This window comes from Betta splendens, chromosome 8 (assembly GCF_900634795.4).
Source record: "Betta splendens chromosome 8, fBetSpl5.4, whole genome shotgun sequence".
Lineage (NCBI taxonomy): Eukaryota > Metazoa > Chordata > Actinopteri > Anabantiformes > Osphronemidae > Betta > Betta splendens.
In genome coordinates, this window is record NC_040888.2 from 14,608,144 (window position 1) to 14,635,177 (window position 27,034).

General features: G+C 40.5%; 3 protein-coding genes and 1 long non-coding RNA gene across 4 annotated transcripts; all 4 read left to right on the forward strand.

Annotated features, from left to right (window-relative positions):
- The first annotated feature begins 8,614 nt into the window (after positions 1-8,614).
- Positions 8,615-10,089, forward strand: fthl27 (ferritin, heavy polypeptide-like 27). The gene is made up of 4 exons (XM_029159615.3): positions 8,615-8,898; positions 9,212-9,358; positions 9,494-9,619; positions 9,695-10,089. Exons 1-4 carry the CDS (start codon positions 8,797-8,799, stop codon positions 9,848-9,850), a joined length of 531 nt encoding a protein of 176 aa, XP_029015448.1. The 5' UTR covers positions 8,615-8,796; the 3' UTR covers positions 9,851-10,089.
- Positions 10,090-12,833: 2,744 nt separating this feature from the next.
- On the forward strand, positions 12,834-14,325 carry LOC114860587 (ferritin, middle subunit-like). The gene is made up of 4 exons (XM_029159271.3): positions 12,834-13,101; positions 13,481-13,627; positions 13,759-13,884; positions 13,962-14,325. The coding sequence occupies exons 1-4, from the start codon at positions 13,000-13,002 to the stop codon at positions 14,115-14,117; spliced, it is 531 nt and encodes a 176-aa protein (XP_029015104.1). The 5' UTR covers positions 12,834-12,999; the 3' UTR covers positions 14,118-14,325.
- A 3,136-nt stretch (positions 14,326-17,461) lies between these two features.
- Positions 17,462-23,969, forward strand: LOC129604475 (uncharacterized). The gene is made up of 3 exons (XR_008695382.1): positions 17,462-19,939; positions 20,488-23,545; positions 23,870-23,969. It is a non-coding gene; the product is annotated as an uncharacterized LOC129604475 (long non-coding RNA).
- Positions 23,964-25,463, forward strand: LOC114860586 (ferritin, middle subunit). The gene is made up of 4 exons (XM_029159270.2): positions 23,964-24,243; positions 24,586-24,732; positions 24,868-24,993; positions 25,069-25,463. The coding sequence occupies exons 1-4, from the start codon at positions 24,142-24,144 to the stop codon at positions 25,222-25,224; spliced, it is 531 nt and encodes a 176-aa protein (XP_029015103.1). The 5' UTR covers positions 23,964-24,141; the 3' UTR covers positions 25,225-25,463.
- Positions 25,464-27,034: the final 1,571 nt, after the last annotated feature.

The window sequence follows — 27,034 nt, forward strand, 5'->3', positions numbered from 1 at the left end:
GCGGGGCCAGTCGCCGGACTTTCACAATAAAACGCCAAAGGGCATTTGAAGCGCAACATCGGCAAATATTTGTAACTCTTGAAGGATTGCGGTCGTGTTTTGACACACAATGAGACCCACATTGTTAACATTAATCAACGTAACAATCATTTATTTAAATCATTTATTTAACCAAGTGCTGACAACTGTCGATTACGTTACGACTCATGGCGTTTGCTAAAGGAATGACAGGTCAGTCAGCTCGCCACCATCGGGTCACAGTCAGAAACTGCGGTCAAGTGAGCCGTCGTTCGTTCATCCGTCGTTCAGCCAGCCGCGCTTCAGAAACGTCTTGCGCCCGTATTACGCGCTTTACAGCAGAGCACAAAACACGCTCGTCGCGACTTCCTCTTTTCATAGCGACACGTCTGGTCTGTTCAAAATATTGAAAAATACGAAACAAAATATTGCATATATAGAAAAACTGTCGCCTAATAAAGATCTGTATACTTTTACTGTAAAATTAAGGATTTATTAGTATTTAAAACTACCATGTCATACTGTGAAACTTTTATAATTAATAACTTAACTTTGGTGCATAGTTCCAGGCTCAGACCACTTTCCCCTTGTTCTACTAGAGGTGTACTATCACCCCACAAAGATCTGTGTATTTTTACTGTATAGTTTTGGATTTATTAGTATTCAAAACTACCAGTTCATACTGTAACTGTATAGGCCGTATAGTCAACTTTAATGATCAATAACTTGACTTTGGTGCATAGTTCCAGGCCCAGACCACTTTCTCCTATTTTTGCTAGATGTGTACTATCATCACACAAAGATTCGTGTATTTTTACTGTATAGTTTAGGATTTATTAGTATTCAAAACTACCATGTCATACTGTAATACAGTCAACTCTAATGATCAATAACTTGACTTTGGTGCATAGTTCCAGGCCCAGACCACTTTCCCCTTGTTCTACTAGAGGTGTACTATTACCCCACAAAGATCTGTGTATTTTTACTGTATAGTTTTGGATTTATTAGTATTCAAAACTACCAGTTCATACTGTAACTGTATAGGCCGTATAGTCAACTTTAATGATCAATAACTTGACTTTGGTGCATAGTTCCAGGCCCAGACCACTTTCTCCTATTTTTGCTAGATGTGTACTATCATCACACAAAGATTCGTGTATTTTTACTGTATAGTTTAGGATTTATTAGTATTCAAAACTACCAAGTCATACTGTAACTGTATGGGCCGTATAGTCAACTTTAATCGTTAATAACTAGACTTTGGTGCATAGTTCCAGGCCCAGACCACTTTCCCCTTATTCTACTAGTAATGTGCTATCACCACACAAAAATTCATGTATTTTTACTGTATAGTTTAGGATTTAGCAGTACTTGAAAGTACTATGTCATACTGTAATACAGTCAACTTTGATAATCAATAACTTGACTTTGGTGCATAGTTCCAGGCTCAGACCACTTTCCTCTTGTTCTACTAGAGGTGTACTATTACCCCACAAAGATCTGTATATTTTTACTGTATAGTTTTGGATTTATTAGTATTCAAAACTACCATGTCATACTGTAATACAGTCAACTTTGATCATTAATAACTTGACTTTGGTGCATAGTTCCAGGCTCAGACCACTTTCCCCTTGTTCTACTAGAACTGTACTATCACCACACAAAGATTCTTGTATTTTTACTGTATAGTTTTGAATTTATTAGTATTCAAAACTACCATGTCATACTGTAATACAGTCAACTCTAATGATCAATAACTTGACTTTGGTGCATAGTTCCAGGCCCAGACCACTTTCCCCTTGTTCTACTAAATGTGTACTATCACCACACAAAGATTCGTGTATTTTTACTGTATAGTTTTGGATTTATTAGTATTCAAAACTACCATGTCATACTGTAATACAGTCAACTTTCATGATTAATAACTTGACTTTGGTGCATAGTTCCAGGCTTAGACCACTTTCTCCTTATTCTACTAGTGATGTGCTATCACCACACAAAGATTTGTGTATTTTTACAGTATAGTTTAAGATTTAGCAGTACTTGAAAGTACTATGTCATACTGTAATACAGTCAACTTTGATGATCAATAACTTGACTTTGGTGCATAGTTCCAGGCTCAGACCACATTCCCCCTGATCTACTAGAGATGTACTATCACCACACAAAGATTCGTGTATTTTTACTGTATAGTTTTGGATTTATTAGTATTCAAAACTTCCAGGTCATACTGTAATACTCTATGGGCCTTATATTCAACTATGATGATGAATAACTTGACTTTAGTGCATAATGCCAGGCCCGGATTATGTCACTTTTCATATAAAAAACTGTGAGTGAGGCTAGGCACACACACATTAAATCCTTTTATTACCATCTGTTAGGACTCCAAAGTGTGACTTTTAATATTGAAACTAAATGTTTAATGTTTAATATAAAGTCATTGAACAGTCAAAAACTGAATATTTATGTGTGAAACATACATTAACGTGGTGGAGGAGTTTGTGTGCCTGAATGACCCTGGGAGCTATGTTGTCGGGGGCTAAATGCCCCTGGTAGGGTCTCCCAAGGCAAACAGGTCCTGGGCTGGCCTGAACTGGAGGAAGTGTCCGGAGAGAGGGAAGTTTGGAGTTTGCTTAGACTGTTGCCCCCGCGACCGCCCCCAGAAAAAGCGGTTGAAAATGGATGGATACTGAAATCGTTATTTGTTCTCATTAAACCATTTCCCATGTCTGGAGTTTGTTTTATCAAAGTTATTGCCATCTCTGTTCTTACACATTGTAATATCTAGTTTTGAACACTAAAATGTAAATACAAAATGTATATAACCAAATATTCAGGATTAGATTTAATGCAATTATTCTGTCTTCACAATACAGACTTAAAACAATAAAAAAGAAAGTTACACACTACACTGTTTGTAGTGCAGTACTTATTGGTTTTATGCTTGACTGTAAGGGCCATATTTCAGCATAACATGGTACTACTAAAATCCTAAACTATACAGTAAAAGTACACAGATCTTTGTGGGGTGATAGTACATCTCTAGTAGATCATGGGGAATGTGGTCTGAGCGTGGAACTATGCACCAAAGTCAAGTTATTGATCATCAAAGTTGACTGTATTACAGTATGACATAGTACTTTCAAGTACTGCTAAATCCTAAACTATACTGTAAAAATACATGAATTTTTGTGTGGTGATAGTACACATCTAGTAGAACAAGGGGAAAGTTGTCTGGGCCTGGAACTATGCACCAAAGTCAAGTTATTGATTATCAAAGTTGACTGTGTTACAGTATGACATAGTACTTTCAAGTATTGCTAAATCCTAAACTATACAGTAAAAATACATGAATTTTTGTGTGGTGATAGCACATCACTAGTAGAATAAGGAGAAAGTGGTCTAAGCCTGGAACTATGCACCAAAGTCAAGTTATTAATCATGAAAGTTGACTGTATTACAGTATGACATGGTAGTTTTGAATACTAATAAATCCAAAACTATACAGTAAAAATATACAGATCTTTGTGGGGTAATAGTACACCTCTAGTAGAACAAGGGGAAAGTGGTCTGAGCCTGGAACTATGCACCAAAGTCAAGTTATTGATCATTAGAGTTGACTGTATTACAGTATGACATGGTAGTTTTGAATACTAATAAATCCTAAACTATACAGTAAAAATACACGAATCTTTGTGTGGTGATAGTACACATCTAGTAGAACAAGGGGAAAGTGGTCTGGGCCTGGAACTATGCACCAAAGTCAAGTTATTGATCATTAGAGTTGACTGTATTACAGTATGATATGGTAGTTTTGAATACTAATAAATTCAAAACTATACAGTAAAAATACATGAATTTTTGTGGGGTGATAGTACAGTTCTAGTAGAACAAGGGGAAAGTGGTCTGGGCCTGGAACTATGCACCAAAGTCTAGTTATTAATGATCAAAGTTGACTGTATTACAGTATGAACTGGTAGTTTTGAATACTAATAAATCCAAAACTATACAGTAAAAATATACAGATCTTTGTGGGGTAATAGTACACCTCTAGTAGAACAAGAGGAAAGTGGTCTGAGCCTGGAACTATGCACCAAAGTCAAGTTATTAATGATTAAAGTTGACTGTATTACAGTATGACAGTACTTTCAAGTACTGCTAAATCCAAAACTATACAGTAAAAATACATGAATTTTTGTGGGGTGACAGTACACATCTAGTAGAACAAGGGGAAAGTTGTCTGGGCCTGGAACTATGCACCAAAGTTAAGTTATTAATTATAAAAGTTTCACAGTATGACATGGTAGTTTTAAATACTAATAAATCCTTAATTTTACAGTAAAAGTATACAGATCTTTATTAGGCGACAGTTTTTCTATATATGCAATATTTTGTTTCGTATTTTTCAATATTTTGAACAGACCAGACGTGTCGCTATGAAAAGAGGAAGTCGCGACGAGCGTGTTTTGTGCTCTGCTGTAAAGCGTGTAATACGGGCGCAAGACGTTTCTGAAGCGCGGCTGGCTGAACGACGGATGAACGAACGACGGCTCACTTGACCGCAGTCTTACAGAATCACCTGCCAACATAGCTGTGCTTTCTGTGCATCCTGCTTCATTAGTGCAGCGACATCACGACCTTGTCGACACCTGATGAGGAAGAATTTAGCGCTTCTGCGGTGTTCCGGTGATTTTCAGTTTATGGTGAGACTGAAATCGCGTCCTCCTGCTTGGCCGGATGATGCTCTTATGCCCAGGAAGACGCTCTAATGTTCTGCCGATCTTTGCAAGTATTCTAAACAGTGATTTATTACAGTTTATTGTGGCTGTTCAGACATGCTCCATCATTGGACTTCCTGTCTCAGAGCCTGCTCTACCTGCGGGAGAATAACAGCCACTCAACCTGCCTCACAATAACTGAACTCATTGTGAGCCATGACTGCCCTAATGTGCATCGCATCATCTTTGTGAGGCAGATTCTGTGGCAAAGTGTGTGATCAGATGATCTGTCACGCAACATCAAGGTGTTACTGTATGTACAGAGCAGATGAGTGACAGGATCTTTTTATTTTTTGGTTTAGTAGTCATCATACCTTGCATTGAACATCTTATGTGCAGATGACAGATGAATCAGAAACAACAGTGCATCCAGGAACACTGTGGGTTCACCTCTTGTAATGCAGTCCCAAATCGTAGCTCTGCATGCTGTTGTTCTTCTGGGGTGTGGAAGGGATTTTGGCCAAAAGAGGACATTTGTGTCAATGCTGACTGTCTCTCAGCCTCATATAGGTCATAGGACTGCATTACAAGAGGTGAACCCACAGTGTTCCAGGATGCACTGTTGTTTCTGATTCATCTGTCATCCTGATCCGAGGAAAACAGTCTGTAGCTCTTTTAGCAACTTGTTTTCAAATAATTAAGCCATTGTTTTATATGTTTCTATGCTGATAGATAATATTACATTTTACATGTTCTATAAAGTTCAGCTTTGAAGATGTTAAAGATTTTGTGAGTTGGCAGATTTAAACTTGGTAAATAAACATTGGTTAAAAAACATATGGGCAGTTCTGACTACAAATGTTTTGTGAAATAAAAAGGACTGCTGCTTTACTTGTCAGGCCTTTGCAGATATCAGACATGCACAGCGCGGACAGGTTGGTGGTTTAAGAGGTGACAGTCTTTATTACGTAACTTAAGGCAAGGCAAGCAGAGTTATACACAGGTGCTCTCAGACGTGAGCACCAAAGGAGCAGGCTCTAATCTTGGTCAAACGGTCAGGTACGTTACCAGTCTTTCCACGGCAAAAGTACAGGCAAGAAGCAGGCAGGCTTGATTTCGAGATAACTGTCAGGTGTGCGTGATTAACTGGGAATGACATGGAAACAGCTGAGACGTGGGTGAGACAAGAAGTGCTTCAAAATAAAACCGGAAACGTGACTAAGACATGACATACTGTCTTAGGAACATGCACATAAGATATTCAATGCAAGGTAGATAGATAGATAGAATACCTTTATTGTCCCGCGATGGGGAAATTACCAAGTTGCAACAGCACAGAGACATATAGACATATATACAGAAGAAATAAAACAAAAATGATTATAAGAAATTAGAACTTAGACCTCCACAGGTTATCAACATCATGTACATATAACAATGAGGTAAGGTGACTGCACCAAACAAAGTGAGTGAGCTATTAAAGTGACTGGTGCAATTGCTCTGGAGATGTAGCGTGTGTGTGGCAGTGTGGTAGAAATGTGCACCCTGTTATAAGTGTTCATTATAAAGTCTGACAGTAGCAAGAAGGAAAGACCTGCGGAATCTCTCGTTCCCACAGCGAGGGCGGATCAGTCTGTCATGTCATGTCTGAATCTGCTCTCCAGGGCAGACAGTGTGTCCTGCAGTGGGTGGGACTCGTGGTCCAGCATGGATGTGAATTTTGCCAGAACTTTTCTGTTTCCCACCTCTCTCACTGACTCCAGAGTGCAGCCCAGGACAGAGCTGGACTTCTTAATGACCTTATCCAGCTTCTTCCTCCCCTCTCTGTGATGCTGCTGCTCCAGCAGACCACACTGTACAGGACGGCTGATGACACCACAGAGTCATAGAAGGTCCTCAGGAGTGTCCCCTTCAGTCCAAACGACCTCAGCCTTCTTAGTAAGTAGAGTCTGCTCTGACCCTTCCTGTACAGTGCGTCTGTGTTTTTAGTCCAGTCTAGTTTGTTGTTAAGGTGAACACCCAGGTACAGTCCAATCTCTCTGGATGTTCATTCCCTGAATGTTCACTGGAGGGGGGGGGGGTGTAGACTGACATCTGCGGAAGTCCACCACCATCTCCTTTGTCTTCCCTGCATTGATTAGAAGGTGGTTCTGCTGACACCAGTCCACAAAGTTCTGTGTCAGTTCTCTGTACTCTGCGTCATCATCGTCAGTAATAAGTCCAACAATTGCAGAGTCATCTGAGAACTTCTGCAGAACACAGCCAGATGAGTTGTGTCTGAAGTCTGCAGTGTAGAGGGTGAAGAGGAAGGGGGCCGGGACAGTCCCCTGGGGGGCTCCCACACTGCAGGTCAGAGTGTCTCACAAAGATGATGCAATGCACATTAGGGCAGTCATGGCTCACAATGAGTTCAGTTATTGTGAGGCAGGTTGAGTGGCTGTTATTCTCCCGCAGGTAAAGCAGGCTCTGAGACAGGAAGTCCAATGATGGAGCATGTCTAAACAGCCACAATAAACTGTAAAAAATCACTGTTTAGAATACTTGCAGAGATCGGCACAACATTAGAGCGTCTTCCTGGGCATAAGAGCATCAACCGGCCAAGCAGGAGGACGCGATTTTAGTCTCATCATAAACTCAAAATCACCAATTCTTTCTCATCAGGTGTCGAAAAGGTCGTGATATCGCTGCACTAATGAAGCAGGATGCACAGAAAACTTAGCTTTGTTGGCAGGTGATTCTGTAAGTGACCCGACGGTGACGAGCTGACTGACCTGTCATTCCTTTAGCAAACGTCATGAGTCGTAACGTAATCGACAGTTTTCAGCACTGAGACGGGCTAAATAAATAATTGTCACGTTGATTAATGTTAACAATGTGGGTCTCATTATGTGTCAAAACGCGACCGCAATCCTACAAGAGTTACAAATATTTGTCCGCCCGCCCCCGGTTTCCCTTTTTCGTATTTCGTTTTGAAAGTGGAGAAAAGGAGAATGAGTAAATCAGTATATCGCAAATTTGTTTTACCGATTTACGGAAACGAAACACAGCATGAAAAGACGTTATTCAATTTTCATTTTACACATGAATAATGAATTGCACTTCATGCACGGACCCTGAAGGCTCATGTGGTTGCATAAAGGAACTAACAACTGTAAGATCAATAGGCCTGGTGTCATAACAGTGGGACTATGTGCAGCTTTAGCATTAATTATGCTGACTCTTAATAAGAACAAAAATTACAAGTTTGACCTGAACAACATAGTTAAAATACCAGCTCATGTAAGCTTAGGTTTAATATTTAAGATGTATTGACATGGTATAATAAAAAGGTAATAAAATGTCCTGTGTTAAACAAAGCCTTGAGTCAAACCAAAAGGCCAATCAACAGGGGTTGCACAAGAGACACAAGGTAAGAACAGCTAGACACGGGGAAAACTTACATAATTTTAGGCATTAAACAAATACAAGTACTCCTTGGATCCATACAAATTTTCTTAAGAACAGGAACATTTGCAGCCAATCTGACTGATTTGTGAAGCATTGGTGCGGTTCAGTTTCTATTTTTGTGGTTAATGTATGGCGTTAGAGGCGATTATTTCGTTATATACGCGCAAATAAAGCAAATGGAATTATTACATCTGTGCTGAAAAATGGGGAAACATTCTTTTAAAGCTACAAGTATATTTTCGTTTAGAAAAACCAAAAGTGCTTCGTCATTTCAGGTGACTAGCGCGAGCTGGTTAGAAAAAAAATAAAGATCCTCACGTCACCTGCCTCGGCCAGTGTCACGTGTTACCCAAGCTCAGTCATTTGCTGAAAGTGACGTTACGTTTGTCACGTGGCCCGCAGTAGCCTATAAATACTGGAAGCGCTTTGCGCCATTTTAAAGCAGGGAAGTGACACACAGGAGTTCTTGCTTCAACAGTGATTGAACGGAACTTCTTCCTTCCAACAGCAACCTTTTTCTTGACTACTTCGTTTTTTTAGTTCAGATCACTACCAAAGTCTTTATTTTTGTACTATTTTGTCAATAAAAGCAAGAAAACCAGCCGCTGAAATGGAGTCCCAAGTGCGTCAGAACTACCACCGCGACTGTGAGGCCGCCATCAACAGGATGGTGAACATGGAGATGTTTGCGTCCTACACCTACACCTCCATGGTAAGAAATACGCAATGGGTATTTAATGTGAACATTTATTTGAACTGTTATCATTGGTGTAAGCATTTGACCTACTAGTGAAGTAGTGGCTTTTCTACATTGTTATTTTATAACGTCAGTCTGAGGAGTGAAAAACGCGGTGTCATGCTTAGTTTGCTTATGACTTAACTGTCTGAACCAACAAAGCAGAGACATGACCCCAAGACGCCACCGCTTAATTGGTCGTTAGTTAGTGCTGACAGGAATGTATTTGTCAAGTAATGATGGGTGATGTGCTCTAATGACAGGTTTTTTGTTTCTTGTCTCCTCACAGGGCTTTTACTTCTGTCGTGATGACGTGGCCCTTCCAGGTTTTGCTCACTTCTTCAAGCATGAGAGTCATGAAGAGAGGGAGCACGCTGAGAAGCTGCTGTCCTTCCAGAACAAGAGAGGAGGACGCATCTTCCTCCAGGACATCAAGGTCAGTACATGCTGGAGAACTGGGCCAGTAAATGACACCACACCCAGTTTCACTGGAACAGATAGACTGGGATCAATGGTTACACAAGGTTTATGATCGTTCAACCTGAGGTAATAGAATGTTTCCCTTCCACAGAAACCAGACCGTGATGAGTGGGGCAGTGGGCTGGAGGCCATGCAGTGTGCTCTTCAGCTGGAGAAGAACGTCAACCAGGCTCTGCTGGACCTGCACAAACTGGCCTCTCAGCATCAAGACCCCCATGTAAGTTGAGGCCCCATGATTTTTTATTTTTATTATTATTTTTTTAACCCTATCGATTTTTCCTTTTGTCCTCAGCTGTGTGACTTCCTAGAGACCCACTACCTGAATGAACAGGTGGAGGCCATCAAGAAACTGGGTGACCACATCACCAACCTCACCAAGATGGATGCTCAGAACAACAAGATGGCAGAGTACCTGTTTGACAAGCACACCCTGGAGGGCAAGAGCTAAATGTGCTGGTTCAGAACTGAGCCTGGCCTCATCGACACACAAGCTTCATCTCGATTAAACATGATCTTCTGTCGGCTCTGCTTTAATAAAGCTCTCCTCTTTAGTAGCGGTGCTACTGTTTATTTTAAATGTCATATTAGTAACTGCCTTATTTCACTCTTGGGCTTTCTCTTTGACATTTTTAAAAAACATTATTCATAATTTCTGACCTGGTAATCTGAATAAACATTTGAGCTGGATATTTGTTTGGTTTTATCATTTACTTACAAGTGTCTGAAAATGCTTCTAGAATATTCAACAAGCATCAAAAATTACAATCTCATCAAAAATACTTGCAAATCTTACAACAGCTGAGTTTACTTGAAGTACAGTATCTAAAGGCTAATGTGGCCAAAGATCAGTAACTAAATGAACAAAGGAAGATACCTAAGATAAGCTACGAATGTGCAAGTATGAGAATGTAATAAGGGGCATTGGTGAGAGGTGCACTGAAAAATTTACGAGATAACAATTGGTTCATTAGGGAATAATGGGCCAGGCAATTAACCCAGACAGCTTTGATTTATTTAAAACAATGAGGTAAGTGATTCAATTCATTACACTCAAGATATACCCTGACTATAGGGTATATAGGATCAGAGTGTTGCCTCAGATCGCCTTACCCCACTTCACCATTGCCTTGGTTTGTGTGGAAAACATGCAAATTTGCAACCACAGTCTGCATGTGCTTTCTGTCTGTGACGATTTTATCCCAAAGTCTACAGACACTAGCCCTGATTGGTTAACATGAAAAGCTGTGGAAACCAATGGACAAAGTGACAATCACTTTTCACCTTAAAGCAGTGAGTGTTTCTTGTACACACCCAAGGTGGAGTTTCTACAGTAGTTCTTACAGTTGATTTGTCACTGTCAACAACAATTGTCTAACTTTTGCCTGCATTTTTTTTTCAGATATTTGGTGTAACACTTACAGTAACTATTCAAAAGAATACCTTAATGGTAACACCCATACAGTCTGGTTATAACTACTACTATTATTCTGAACACACAAACATACTGTCACCATCAGACAGTGACAATGACACACATGACTGAAATTGAGGACACACCCACACTGTTATATCCATGTCCTTATTAAAATTTATACCAAAAATGTTTGCACACAAATTGGCTGTAATTAAAAATGTTACAGTATATGTAGAGGACATACAGGTAAGCAAAGCAACTTGACCTTTTATATAAACATTGTGGCACCAATTTTGTTGTTTAACTGGCAAATAGTCTGATAAAAACAAGTCCAACCAATGCACCCAGATGTTTCCTTTCTTCAATCTTTCATTATAAAAACCAGTTGTGTGTATAGAGTAGTTTAAATGTATATAGCTACATGCACTTGGAAGTAGAGTAACAAAGGATGAGCTTCTCCCTGAGAACCAGTCATATTTCTTTAGTCCCAAGCCTTCTCACCTCTCACTGACAAACTAATATACAGCAGATGTCACATTTGTGGAATGCTGAGTCACAAAAATGACTCAGCATCTTCAGCAGAACCTGATACTATTCCTGTATTGGACTAACTGATCCGTTATGTGACACAGCACAACTTACTGACAAAAGAGATAAGGATGCTGTCTGACATCCTGAGTCAGATTGTAAGAAAATGTGAGAGGGTGTCTGAAAACTGCAGATCTTGTTCGGTGTACCTGCTATTTTCAAAACAAAACAAAATATCCATGGTCCTCTATTTACACTTAGATTTTATGTATGATGAGAATTTTTACTGAGGAGATACATTTTCCATGCACACACGTAATTTGGTACTTTTATGTGTGGTTTGTAGTAAAACATAAAGCAAATGCTTTTTGTGCGGCCATTTTTTTTAAACAGCAACTGAGTTGATTAGTAAAATGTACATTGACGAAGCTTCTGTCTCCAGTGATTACACTATTTAGGCTCTTTATCCTTAGCTACTTCTAACAGCACTGTAGTAATGAGGAATACATTTAAACTGTAGATGTGAACTGCTGCCTTTAGATGTTATGCAAAAGGATTTACAACTAACTGGTGAATAATGTGATGCAAAGGTTATAATTACCTCCTAAAGTACTTTTATTTGCTTTTTGGATGAATAAAACTGTGTAAATATAGTTTTTGAAAAGCTGTTTACTGTGGTGACAGATACGTATGAAAAGGTTAAAATAATTCTTTATTTTATTATTTGCTGATGTTTATGTAAATAAATAAAAATACCAACTTTAGAGTGCAAGTGTACACAAACAATTTATATTATCCATCCATCCATTTTCTTAACCGCTTACTCCCTAGTGCGGGGTCACGGGGGTGCTGGAGCCTATCCCAGCTGGCTACGGGCGAGAGGCAGGGTACACCCTGGACAGGTCGCCAGTCCATCGCAGGGCAACACATAGACAGACAACCATTCACTCACACACTCACACCTACGGGCAATGGAGAGAAGCCAATCAACCTAATGCACGTCTTTGGACTGTGGGAGGAAGCCGGAGAACCCGGAGAGAACCCACGCAAACACGGGGAGAACGTGCAAACTCCACACAGAAAGGCACCAGGGCCGCCTCCGGGAATCGAACCCAGAACCTTCTTGCTGTGAGGCGACAGTGCTACCCACCGCACCACCGTGCCGCCCCAATTTATATTATACAATTTACAAATATATAAATTAAATATATCTAAAATAAAAGACGTTTAAATTTCCATCACTGCAATAATTTACAAAATTATTGCAGTGATGCAATAGAGTTAATTATCTCCAGAAGATACGAAATTGCTTTGTCACTGCAGGTGAAACACATGATGTTTATAAATAAATTAATGAATTAAACAGGATGCTCCTATCATCTTCCAGCCACTGGCATGTGTTACTGTACCTGAGCTGTGATTGGCTGAATGGGGAGTGATGTAATGATTCACCGGGTCAACAGAGGGGTATAAATACAGGCAGAGACTCCTATGTTGTTTCACAGCAGGGGAGAGACACAAAGGAGTTCTTGCTTCAACAGTGATTGAACGGAACTTCTCCTTCGACCCACAACCTGTTTTTTAGACTTGAACACTACTGAAATCTATATTTTTCTTCCATTTTGCTAAGAAAAGCAAGAAAACCAGCCGCTGAAATGGAGTCCCAAGTGCGTCAGAACTACCACCGCGACTGTGAGGCCGCCATCAACAGGATGGTGAACATGGAGATGTTTGCGTCCTACACCTACACCTCTATGGTGAGAACACATACACTTTGTTTTGTTTCTAAGAGGCCATAAAAATGTATCGTATACTTCATACTGTGATGTTGTATTTTACTGTATGTTACATCAGAACAGGACATTTGTGAAGTAGGTGTTTGTTTTAAATTGTCCAAAAATAAGTAATTTAGTTGGAGGTTGAGCTTTTGCTTTTCTGGTTTTGTTATTTGGCTGAAAGGGCGTGTCTGTGTGCTTTGCCTAGACTATACTAAGTACAATATGCTAAGTCGACGACACAAGTCACGCTGAGTCATGACTCGTGTCCTACTGCCCCATCTTTGTGTTTACATTAGTGTGTTTCTAAATAATGATTAGTGATGTGTTCTAAAAACATTTTTTTCATGTCTCCTCACAGGGCTTTTACTTCTCCCGCGATGACGTGGCCCTTCCAGGCTTTGCCCACTACTTCAAGCATGAGAGTCATGAAGAGAGGGAGCACGCTGAGAAGCTGCTGTCCTTCCAGAACAAGAGAGGAGGACGCATCGTCCTTCAGGACATCAAGGTCAGTACACGCTGGAGAACTGGGCCAGTTAATGACACCACACCCAGTTTGGTACAGACGGCCTTTACACAAGGTTTAATTAAGTGCTGTTCAGTTTGCTGTACATGTAATTGAATGTTTCCCTTCCACAGAAACCAGACCGTGATGAGTGGGGCAGTGGGCTGGAGGCCATGCAGTGTGCTCTTCAGCTGGAGAAGAACGTCAACCAGGCTCTGCTGGACCTGCACAAACTGGCCTCTCAGCACCAGGACCCTCATGTAAGTTTATACGCTCAGATAAACTATTAGTGTGTGTAAAACTGTGTTGAATAAATCTGTTTTCCTCCTGTCCTCAGCTGTGTGACTTCCTGGAGACCCACTACCTGGACGAACAGGTGGAGACCATGAAGAAACTGGGCGACTACATCACCAACCTCAATAACATGGATGCCAACAAGAACAAGATGGCAGAGTACCTGTTTGACAAGCACACCCTGGAGGGCAAGAGCTAAACAAAAGGCCCAAGACTGAGCCTGGACTCAGAGACACAGGCTTCAGCTCCAGTTCATTCGCTAAACATGATCTTCTGTCTGTTCTCTCATCTATTGTATTGATCTCTGTGGTAGATTACAGGTTAGCTCACTCTAACTCACTGATTTTAGCTTTGTCTTGTGACATTTCTAACACTTGTGATAATGGCAATAAACATTTTAAGCTGGATTTTGGTCTGTTACCACCCACCTCGTGTTTAATGCTGTTGCTGATGCAGAAAACTTCTCACCTCATCTAGGGAAAAGTAAACGAGTGCATATATCACTGCAGCCAGGCCTGATTCAAAACGTAGCGCTAATGAGTACTGAGTTAATATGTTAGAAAACAAAGGCTTTGCGAAACAACCTATAATATGCATATGCACAATTAAAATGTCTTCCATTGAAAGTCCATTTGTTCATATTTGTAAAGGTTGTAGATTTACAGCTGTGGATGTGGTAGAGGGCTGGGATGATGCTAACTTTACAGAACTGGTAAACCAGTGACTCACATGACTCAAGTTGAGGATGCACACACACAAACACACACTGTTATATTCACATCCCGATTATGATTTATACTATAGGTGCACACACAACTGAGTCTCCTCAAATTATGATCAGATACAATTTGACTGTACGTACAAATCATATACTGTATGTAGAGGACGTACAGATGAGCAGCAACTTGACCTTTTGTATAAACATACAAAATTGTTTAGCTTACTGTAGAGGAAAAGTGGCGAAGAGTATAATAAAAACAAATCAAATCAATGCACCCAGACTGTTAGAAAACTACTGCATATTAACACACTAACACAAACAACAACCAGTTGTGTGTATAGACTTCACTGTGAACCCTGATTAGTCAACAGAACTGAGAAAATTTAAGGCAACTAATTTCCTCAAAACTTTTAAGTTTATGAACTCAGAAGTCAAATGCCACAATAACTTAAAACTCTTGATTACATATTATTTTAGATTGCTATGAAATGAGTATATCATAGCACATAAAACCTTACATTTAGTGTACTAATGACCAAATTGATTCAACTTAATTTGTTTTTCACGTGTTAAAACAAATTTCCAATTCAGTTTAGAACATTACACTTTACCACTAAAACCATAAAAAAGGGTCTTTTGTTACCGTATGACTAGATAAGAGATGCTCAGATGCTCAGACACACACATCCCCCACAATGTTCAGCGACCCTGAACCCCAGGGCCACTACAATACAATAAATGGAAGCCTCCATTGTAATACAAGTCTCAACCAGACATACTGTAACCGTGTGTATATATGTATATAAAAATATGTTTACACTATTTAATCACTTTATTATTTCGAACATTCAAGTTTACATTGTTGGCAGCAGGGTCGCAAAGAATGAGCTTCTCTCTGAGTACTAGTCACTTGTTTCTTTAGACCTCCGCCTGATAAACTACCATACAGAAGATGTCATATTTGTGGAATGCTGAGTCACAACAATGACTCACTGTAACTTTTAGTTTCACCTTGTGACATTTCTAACGTTTGTGACAATCATAATAAGCATTTTATTGAACTTATTATTGTATTAAACAACAATAAAAACAATGACAATAAACATTTTAAGCTTGATTTTGATCAGTTTCCATTCATCATTGCCTGGATATATTTGATTCTGTTGTTGATGCAGCATATACTGTATTACTTTTGAAATTTGAATGGGCAACTGGATAACAACCGTATCACCGTAAGTGATAAAACACATGCACTTAATTATTTATATAAAATAATTTGCACATTGCACAATGCAAATTAGGTTAAAAATTATACACATGTTATGGGAAAAATTGTCTCTTCCTTATTTCTATGTGTCTTCCTTATTTCTATGCATTTCTATGCAGTTATTATATGAGTTATGACTTATGTTCTGCAATTAATATCTTATGTTTTGTCTTACTGTATGCATTTGACATTTGACCTACATTGTTCAATGGTTGTCTCTGCCTGATAGACTCTCAACTCTAGCTCCCAAACCCAAGGTCGGGGAGTTGTGTCTCTGTCTGTTGAGACTTGGTGCTCCTTTCTCACAGATAGTTGGACGTCAGCGATGCAGGTGTGAGAAATGTAAAAATCTTCACACACACTGCGACAGGGAGGAGATGGTGCATGTAATTTGATTGGGTTAGAAAGACATTCCACCCTAGTCGGACAGAGAAGCTAAAAGGCAGAAGCAACTTGAGGATCGTGGGCTCTTTGCATCACACCTCCGTGGTGTGTGCACTGATCTCCCCAGCTGGTTTTTGGTTTGTTGATGTTGCACAATCAACATCCATGCTTTTTATTTGCTTTCCCCATTATTTTTATTTTCTTTATTATTTCAATAAATCGCACAAAAGGACAACTCTCTCTCATCTGCTTCTTTATGGAAAATTTCCACCACAGAAATTGGCGTCACGAACAGGATCCCGCGGCAGGTCGTCTGGACGGTGTGACCAGGGACGATAGTCCTGAGGACTAGGGTCGCTCAGCCTCCAAACCTCTACAGACATTCAGAGCTGGGAGGACTGCTCACCCATCTGGATCGCCTCTGACGAGATCCACGAACTCAGATTCAAACTCAAATCCTAATTTGGCTCGGCTCGGTGAGAGAGATTCCTTTTGATTCGGGAAAAAACAAAAAGATTGGAACTTTAATTTTTAATTTAGCTGAAACATTTCAATTGGTTGAAAAAAAAAGAAAAGAAATCTTCTATTTGGTTGAAACACTAAATTTGATTAGGAAAATTATTTAGATCGAGGGAAAAAAATATAGTAATCCCAATAATACATGTTCTTAATTAGGTCAAAGTCTGCCCTGGTGGTCGAGACGGTGGTTGCTAAGGGTTGGCTCGTGAAACGAGCTTGTTTTGTCTGTACTGAGGATACAGACCAGTGTGCAGATCTGAGCGCAGTCCAAAGGGAGTGGACAAGAAATAAAAGACGGCTTCTGAAATACGGAGCGCGTTTGCAGAGGGAAGTGTTTTTGAGATACGAGGGACCCGGGCCTAGAGGGGCCTAACGTTGAGGAAATACTTCGTGAAAGGCTCTGTCGCCAGATCAGGTTGGTTCCCTTTTTACGGAGACGTCCGATAAAAAGGCATTTTGGGAAGGTTCCGGCCGGAACACACAAAAAATCTAAGGCAGGAAACTGCTGGACTCTGAAAGACGGGTTCGGGGCAATTTGAGTCTTCACCACCAGACAGCAACATTGCAAAATTAAAGGTAATTAAAAGTAAAAAGTAAATATGGTTATTAATGTGTTTCATGTTCCCATGAGTGGGAAACTGGTTATGGGTTCAAAAGGAGAATCACTTAGTGTAAAAGACATATGCACCTTTAAAAGAAATGTTAGATACAAAAGATGAGATTTGAAAAAGCAAAACTATCAAAACTAAAGCCCTAAAAGAAGCAAAAGAGTGATGAGAGTTACAGAAAAAAAGGAGAAAACAACTCTGGGGAAGAATTGTTTGCACTCTGCCACACACACACACACCACACACACACACCACACACACACATATCATGTCAAGAGCAAATGCTCCCATTGTTTCTGCTCTCTATTCTAATGCAGAACTGAGCGCGATGAGGGTAAATCCGGATCTGGACTCCTTTCCCACCATCAGCAGAAGAACCGAAGGAGAAGAAGCGCCTGATCAACAACCAGAACAGGGTGGAAGCTCTGATACCACAGCAGCTGGAGGACACAGACCACAGCATGGAGGCCTCAGCGACTCTCACAACGTCTGCAGCCATCACGTTCTGGGCTCATCAGATGAACCAGCTACTACAAGCGTGTGTGTCTGACACAGACACCTGCTTATGACAATCAGCAAAGGAAAACAAGGACAGAGCAACAGCAGAGAAAACGTGCTCTGACACAGACACTGGTTGAAACAACAGGAGAGGCTTCAGACGTGATCGGCCCAATAGAGCTGCATGCGAGGATCCAGGAAAGGTCTGTCATCGAGGAACAACTGTCCCATCGAAAGGCTTCACCCACTGGCGCTCACATGAGACTGATGGTTGGGGAAGGAGGAAGGTGACGGTTCCTTTTCACGTGACGTACAAGACGGTACCGCAAACACACACACACATTCATGCACGCAATGAAGAAACACGCTTACAGCTGATACACGCTCAAATTCATGTTCATGCTTATCTGCTCGCAATGAAGAATCGCTTTTTGCTTAAAAAAAAAATCCCACAGAGTGATTTTAAAATTATGACAAACAGCTAAATGACAACTGCTGCATGACTTTGCAGTCTGATGGGTTTAAACTATTTCAATTTGAAACAAATTCAGTAATAAAATCCTTCATGTTTCTAAAAAGATTTGTGCACAATATAGGTTTGTCTGGCCAGACTGTAGAAGAAAACAAAATAAAACCAGACTGTAGAAAAACAAAACAAAACCAGACTATAGGAAGACTGAGACTGACTGAAACAGACTATTAATGACTATTAAAGGGAAGACGACTATTAGAGAGAAGTAATAATAATTACAGTACGTACCAGACTATTAAAGAAAAACTTACTGTTTCACTGTCTTGGGCAACATCTGACAGCAAGACACCTTAACATTCATTTTTACTTTCAAACTTATGCCCAGTTTAAATTTTTAGGAAGAGATCTGACGTGTAGTTTAGGAATTTGATTGATTTCCACTCCAGACGGAGTGCAGGTTACATCTACAGACATTCTAAATAATCCCTCTTTTGTTGGTGTTAACTTCAGCTCAGCTGTGCTCTTATCATTGGCTGCTGAGGGGGGGCTGTAACTGAGGCCCTCACACAGGCTGCATCACAGCTTGTTTATGATTTCACTCACACTCAAACTGACCGCAACTTCCCTCTTTTGGGATGAACACAGGTCTGCGCTTGCGATTTCTTTTACTAACGAACAAAAAGATTTTTGATGTTTATTCTACAGTTCCACACGTCCCTCTGTGAAAACATGATGGAGACAGATGCAGGACGTGGGTCCTTTCGTGAACAGATGTCAACGGGGTGGAGACTGGTGAACGACTTCTGACCCCATGTGACGTATTCACCTAGTTTGCATACTTTGAAAACTTTTTATTCTGCCCGTCATGTGCAGCAAACAGTGAACTTGGTACCTCCACATTCTAATGACACACTACATGCTTTGGTTTTATTTTCATTTTTCAGAGGACGCTCTGACCCAACACTCTGCCTCACAGGAAGCCCTGCTTCCCTGTGGCTTCCCTCACACACAGATATGATGTAGGTTTGATCAGAGGATGTGAATCAGTGGTCATCACACCTAAATCTGACCACAGACCATGTAAACAACAACACCCTCTGAAAGGAAGCCATAGATGGCGTTACTGCAGACACCACTAAGCTACTGAATCATTGGATGCAACAGGCCACAAAGACAGCCTGTCTAAATTACAGTTTGTTCAGACAAAGGTTATTTTCTGGGTCATTGTAATTACAGCTGATGGCAAATCCATCGCACCCAACAGAGTTAAAGCAATTTGAAACCTGTCTAAACCGTGCACGTATAAACAGCTTATGTTTTTTCTAGGTCTTTGTTCTTATTGTAGGACTTGCGTTCCTAACTTTACCTTCTCTGAGGCCCCACTCAGGGTTCTGATGCAGACGTCTTCATCGTCCACTTCTTGTCTCACGTGGACGTCTGAGGCTGAACAACGTTCACTGACCTCATGCTTGCTCTTCAGTTGGCTCCTACTTTGGGTCTTCCTGATCTGACCCTACGCGACCTTTCACTCAAACAGTGGATGAGAAATCAGGTTGTAAGACTTCTGTTCTTTTGTCCTTATACTTTGATTCTTTTGGAATAGATAACATCTTTCTACAGCCCGATGGCTTAGATGCAACACCACCTTGCTCAACATGCTGAACGTTACTATCAAGAGGTCGTCTTGAAGTCTGGTGCTTTGCTAAGACACTACTCTGCTCAGGCTGCAGAGTTGATCGCGTTGACTGAAGCTAGTAAACTAGCAGAAGGAGAGTCTGTTACCATCTACACGGACTCCACAGACGCTCTGTGGAAGCATAGGAAGCTTTTTTGAAGTCTGATTGCAAACCTATCTCACATCATGATTAGGTTCTGCTTTGCTGGACGCTGTCCTGCTGCCTACAGCTAATGCTGTTTGTAACTGTCCGACTCAACATCATAGACAACTTTGTTTCTGCCGACATGCAGCTGCAGACGCTGCTGCGAAGGTCGCTGCCCAACAACCCCTCCCTCTCCTGATCCTTGTTTCCCTCTCTCCAACTCTCTCTACCCTCTTCTCCTTCCTATCTCCCTGTGCTTTAAACATTTTCTACCTCACAGGAACGCAGACTCGGGCTGACGAATGGTTCCACCTGTAGCCATGGAGTCTGGTTTGGGCCTGATGGCAGCCGTGTCGTCCAAACACTTTTTCCCCACAATTCAGATTTCCCAACAGGTGAAAACAGTCGACAGGACCATTACACCATCCAACCAGGGGACTGGGCGATCGTTAAGGAGTTCAGGAGGAAGCACTGGGACTCCAAACAGTAGCGAGGCCCCTTCCAGGTCCTTCTGACGACCAACACGGCTGTAAAGATCGCAGAGAGAGCGACTTGGATCAACTCCATCCAGGAAGGTCCCGGATCCGACAGACGACCCTCCATCTACACCACTTGAGAAAACCACCACTGACGAAAAGAACTGAGAAGGACGACCCTCGCTGTGCTCACACACGCACTGAGGCGAGGCTGCGTTGACCGTTCAGCTAAAGGTGTGAGCCAAGCGCCGCCTGAGGCTGCACCGGTGAATTACACTATCAGACCATACATCTACACACACGCTCCTGAGAAAACACACACACGAGCAGCCTTGAGTTGCCGACGCTGGACGACGTGTAGACTCTTCACATCATGGGAGTGACAGTGACTCAGACGACATTGGGAGGAAACCTGGCGGTGATAACGAATCCCAAGTGTCTCTGTGATCAGCTGATCACAACCTGAAGAACGCCAACGAACTGGAAATACATCAACACAGGTTGGAAACAATCTAACGCTACTGTTCAACAGGACGAAGCAGATTGTTATGAGACATCAATTGTGACCTTGTTGTGTTAGACATTTTATGTTACTTGGATTATTGCCTTTAGCATATGATGTTTCTATGTAACTTTACACACTTTTGAAAAAGAAAATTTCACAACACTGAGTTTAAATATCCTAAAGTTGATTTGGTGTTTGATTTGCTCACAATCACTTTATTCACTGCTACAAAAATTTTCTATCCTTCATCTACAGATGAAAGACAACACAAGCGGAAATATGCATCATCATTCTGGTTAAATCCCTGATTCTCCTATTCGCTCTAGACGCAAATGTACGATTAAAGATCCGAAAGCATGAAATCTATCTTAAGATTATATGATACAGAACCCCATCGGAAACCTATGGCTATCATAAATTGATTGTCTTTATTACATTATAATCGAACGGCCCTAGACACGTTGTTAGCAGAGAAAAGAGGCGTTTGTGTTATGTTTGGAGAGGCATGTTGTACTTACATCCTGAATAACACTGATTCTAATGGTATTGTGGCGAAGGCGCTCCACGGCCTTCAGAATCTCAGCTAACTCTGGTATAGGTTCTTTCCCTTGGAATTGGCTAGACAAAATGTCTGGAAAATGGAAATCTGTTCTCATGTCCGCAGCTGTTTCCTTTATCATTGAGATGGCTGTAATTCTCTTGTTTGGTTTTTGCGTTATCCCACTGGTTAGAGGTCTCATCATGCGTGCGACCCCAGCAACACTCTCGTATCAAATGACACAATGCACTATGTTCAAAAACCCCAACTCTAATTCACTTAATGACTTTGACGATGGTCTTAGGCTATCGGATCAAAAATATTATCTGATACAAATATAACTATTGGCTTCAAAGTTATTCTTGTATAACTACCCACCAAAAACAGCTCCCAACCTTTTGTCCCTAAGTTACTTGCATTTTATATGGAGGTGTATTTTGAATCTTGATGAGTTAATAGCCTTATTGTTTCATTTGCAAGGATATTTTATTATTACAGAATGTGATGTTGACAATTTTTTTGGTGATTTTTATGGTTTGATTAATGTGTACTCAAAAGGGGGGAGTGTTATGGGAAAAATTGTCTCTTCCTTATTTCTATGTGTCTTCCTTATTTCTATGCATTTCTATGCAGTTATTATATGAGTTATGACTTATGTTCTGCAATTAATATCTTATGTTTTGTCTTACTGTATGCATTTGACATTTGACCTACATTGTTCAATGGTTGTCTCTGTCTGATAGACTCTCAACTCTAGCTCCCAAACCCAAGGTCGGAGAGTTGTGTCTCTGTCTGTTGAGACTTGGTGCTCCTTTCTCACAGATAGTTGGACGTCAGCAATGCAGGTGTGAGAATGTAAATATCTTCACACACACTGCGACAGGGAGGAGATGGTGCATGTAATTTGATTGGGTTAGAAAGACATTCCACCCTAGTCGGACAGAGAAGCTAAAAGGCAGAAGCAACTTGAGGATCGTGGGCTCTTTGCATCACACCTTCGTGGTGTGTGCACTGATCTCCCCAGCTGGTCTTTGGTTTGTTGATGTGCACGATCAACATCCATGCTTTTTATTTGCTTTCCCCATTATTTTTATTTTCTTTATTATTTCAATAAATCGCACAAAAGGACAACTCTCTCTCATCTACTTCTTTATGGAAAATTTCCACCACAACACATCAGGCAAGAATTTGAGTAATTAGCCTAGAAACAAGTCCAGTTACATTCATGTCTTCAATATCATTTGTCAAAGTGCATCTTAAGGTCAGCTAACAACATGATGATAAGGTTGATGATTATAATAATCCAGACACTTTTGAGGGAATTTGCCAACTTGAAGCTGATAACTCAACTCTTTATTTATGTAGTGGGTGTGGTCCCAGTTAAAATACATGTGGTGTGTGCAATAAGACTTAAATGAAAAGACTGTACTCAGTCAAATTCTGGACTACACACTTCACGCTACACTGAGACACTTTGGGGAAAGCACAGTTCAATAGACAACAGTTACTGGTTCCTTTTTCCAAAATTTTGCCCTTATTTTTATCCTGTCAAACTGGTTCCATCCAGCAGAGTGCTGAGGTTAACTCAGGACTGTTCCCTGACTACTACCAGGCTCATGTTTCCCTAGGCACAAACCACCTCCCTCTCATTGCAACACTGACGAAAGCAGAACAAAATAACAGGAAGGATGGCCTTAAATGTGTGGAATGCTGAGTCAACACAATGACACAGCAGAATCTCCAGCTGAACCCGACACTTTGGATTTAGTTACGTGACATAAGAATACTGTCTAAATGGTGGAGTCAGATTTTAACTGAGGTAAATGAATTGCTCTTAGTTACACACAGGACACTTGATGTGATGATGACTTTGGTGGTAAACTGTGGAACTTGGGTGACATGTTTCCACAGGAAGTACTCAAGTATTTTAGTTACACTTCTTTTTTTTCTTACAAAGACATATTTTATGCGAATTTGCTTGTTAAAATAATTGACTTGCATATGAGCAAATCAAACTAAATGCATTTTAACATTTCGGCTATAATCACATAATTTCCAAATTCAATGGAAATTCCATTTCATACTACTTCGCGCTAGTGTTTTTTAAATTAATAAAACTAATTTCTGTTGTTTCTTATTGCAGCTGCCTGGGCTGTTCCTGGGCACAGTCATTGGCTGAAAGTGACGTTACGTCTGTCACGTGGTCCGCAGGGGCGTATAAATTCAGGAAGTGAAGGGCAGCAGTGAAGAGCAGAAGTTCTTGCGTCAACAGTGATTGAACGGAATTTCTGTCTTCGACCCGCATTTTTCCTCTACTTTTTTCCCTATAACGAAGTCCCTTTTCTAACCGAACACTACTAAAGTTTGTATTTTTGTACTGTTTTGTTAAGAAAAGCAAGAAAACCAGCCGCTGAAATGGAGTCCCAAGTGCGTCAGAACTACCACCGCGACTGTGAGGCCGCCATCAACAGGATGGTGAACATGGAGATGTTTGCATCCTACACCTACACCTCCATGGTGAGCACAACTACACAAGCTCTTTTGTTTATAGCGATTTATTAGTTTTATGTCTATAGTTACACACTGTAGTGGGTGTCATTATATAGCTTCGTTATAAAACGAAAGATGAAACGATGAAACGTATTTGTAACTAATTACATGCAGATACTGGTTTTCTGTTTATTCCCTAACCCTCCCAAAAGAAGGTGCTGTCGTGTTGCTTGTGACGCACCACTATACCAAGACATGACTCAAATGTACTCTTGCTCCTGGTTGCATAACTACTGCTTTGTCTTCTATCTTGGTAATGATGGGTTATGTGCTCTAATGACAGGTTTTTTGTTTCTTGTCTCCTCACAGGGCTTTTACTTCTGTCGTGATGACGTGGCCCTTCCAGGTTTTGCTCACTTCTTCAAGCATGAGAGTCATGAAGAGAGGGAGCACGCTGAGAAGCTGCTGTCCTTCCAGAACAAGAGAGGAGGACGCATCTTCCTCCAGGACATCAAGGTCAGTACATGCTGGAGAACTGGGCCAGTAAATGACACCACACCCAGTTTCACTGGAACAGATAGACTGGGATCAATGGTTACACAAGGTTTATGATCGTTCAACCTGAGGTAATAGAATGTTTCCCTTCCACAGAAACCAGACCGTGATGAGTGGGGCAGTGGGCTGGAGGCCATGCAGTGTGCTCTTCAGCTGGAGAAGAACGTCAACCAGGCTCTGCTGGACCTGCACAAACTGGCCTCTCAGCATCAAGACCCCCATGTAAGTTGAGGCCCCATGATTTTTTATTTTTATTATTATTTTTTTAACCCTATCGATTTTTCCTTTTGTCCTCAGCTGTGTGACTTCCTAGAGACCCACTACCTGAATGAACAGGTGGAGGCCATCAAGAAACTGGGTGACCACATCACCAACCTCACCAAGATGGATGCTCAGAACAACAAGATGGCAGAGTACCTGTTTGACAAGCACACCCTGGAGGGCAAGAGCTAAATGTGCTGGTTCAGAACTGAGCCTGGCCTCATCGACACACAAGCTTCATCTCGATTAAACATGATCTTCTGTCGGCTCTGCTTTAATAAAGCTCTCCTCTTTAGTAGCGGTGCTACTGTTTATTTTAAATGTCATATTAGTAACTGCCTTATTTCACTCTTGGGCTTTCTCTTTGACATTTTTAAAAAACATTATTCATAATTTCTGACCTGGTAATCTGAATAAACATTTGAGCTGGATATTTGTTTGGTTTTATCATTTACTTACAAGTGTCTGAAAATGCTTCTAGAATATTCAACAAGCATCAAAAATTACAATCTCATCAAAAATACTTGCAAATCTTACAACAGCTGAGTTTACTTGAAGTACAGTATCTAAAGGCTAATGTGGCCAAAGATCAGTAACTAAATGAACAAAGGAAGATACCTAAGATAAGCTACGAATGTGCAAGTATGAGAAGTGTAATAAGGGGCATTGGTGAGAGGTGCACTGAAAAATTTACGAGATAACAATTGGTTCATTAGGGAATAATGGGCCAGGCAATTAACCCAGACAGCTTTGATTTATTTAAAACAATGAGGTAAGTGATTCAATTCATTACACTCAAGATATACCCTGACTATAGGGTATATAGGATCAGAGTGTTGCCTCAGATCGCCTTACCCCACTTCACCATTGCCTTGGTTTGTGTGGAAAACATGCAAATTTGCAACCACAGTCTGCATGTGCTTTCTGTCTGTGACGATTTTATCCCAAAGTCTACAGACACTAGCCCTGATTGGTTAACATGAAAAGCTGTGGAAACCAATGGACAAAGTGACAATCACTTTTCACCTTAAAGCAGTGAGTGTTTCTTGTACACACCCAAGGTGGAGTTTCTACAGTAGTTCTTACAGTTGATTTGTCACTGTCAACAACAATTGTCTAACTTTTGCCTGCATTTTTTTTTCAGATATTTGGTGTAACACTTACAGTAACTATTCAAAAGAATACCTTAATGGTAACACCCATACAGTCTGGTTATAACTACTACTATTATTCTGAACACACAAACATACTGTCACCATCAGACAGTGACAATGACACACATGACTGAAATTGAGGACACACCCACACTGTTATATCCATGTCCTTATTAAAATTTATACCAAAAATGTTTGCACACAAATTGGCTGTAATTAAAAATGTTACAGTATATGTAGAGGACATACAGGTAAGCAAAGCAACTTGACCTTTTATATAAACATTGTGGCACCAATTTTGTTGTTTAACTGGCAAATAGTCTGATAAAAACAAGTCCAACCAATGCACCCAGATGTTTCCTTTCTTCAATCTTTCATTATAAAAACCAGTTGTGTGTATAGAGTAGTTTAAATGTATATAGCTACATGCACTTGGAAGTAGAGTAACAAAGGATGAGCTTCTCCCTGAGAACCAGTCATATTTCTTTAGTCCCAAGCCTTCTCACCTCTCACTGACAAACTAATATACAGCAGATGTCACATTTGTGGAATGCTGAGTCACAAAAATGACTCAGCATCTTCAGCAGAACCTGATACTATTCCTGTATTGGACTAACTGATCCGTTATGTGACACAGCACAACTTACTGACAAAAGAGATAAGGATGCTGTCTGACATCCTGAGTCAGATTGTAAGAAAATGTGAGAGGGTGTCTGAAAACTGCAGATCTTGTTCGGTGTACCTGCTATTTTCAAAACAAAACAAAATATCCATGGTCCTCTATTTACACTTAGATTTTATGTATGATGAGAATTTTTACTGAGGAGATACATTTTCCATGCACACAC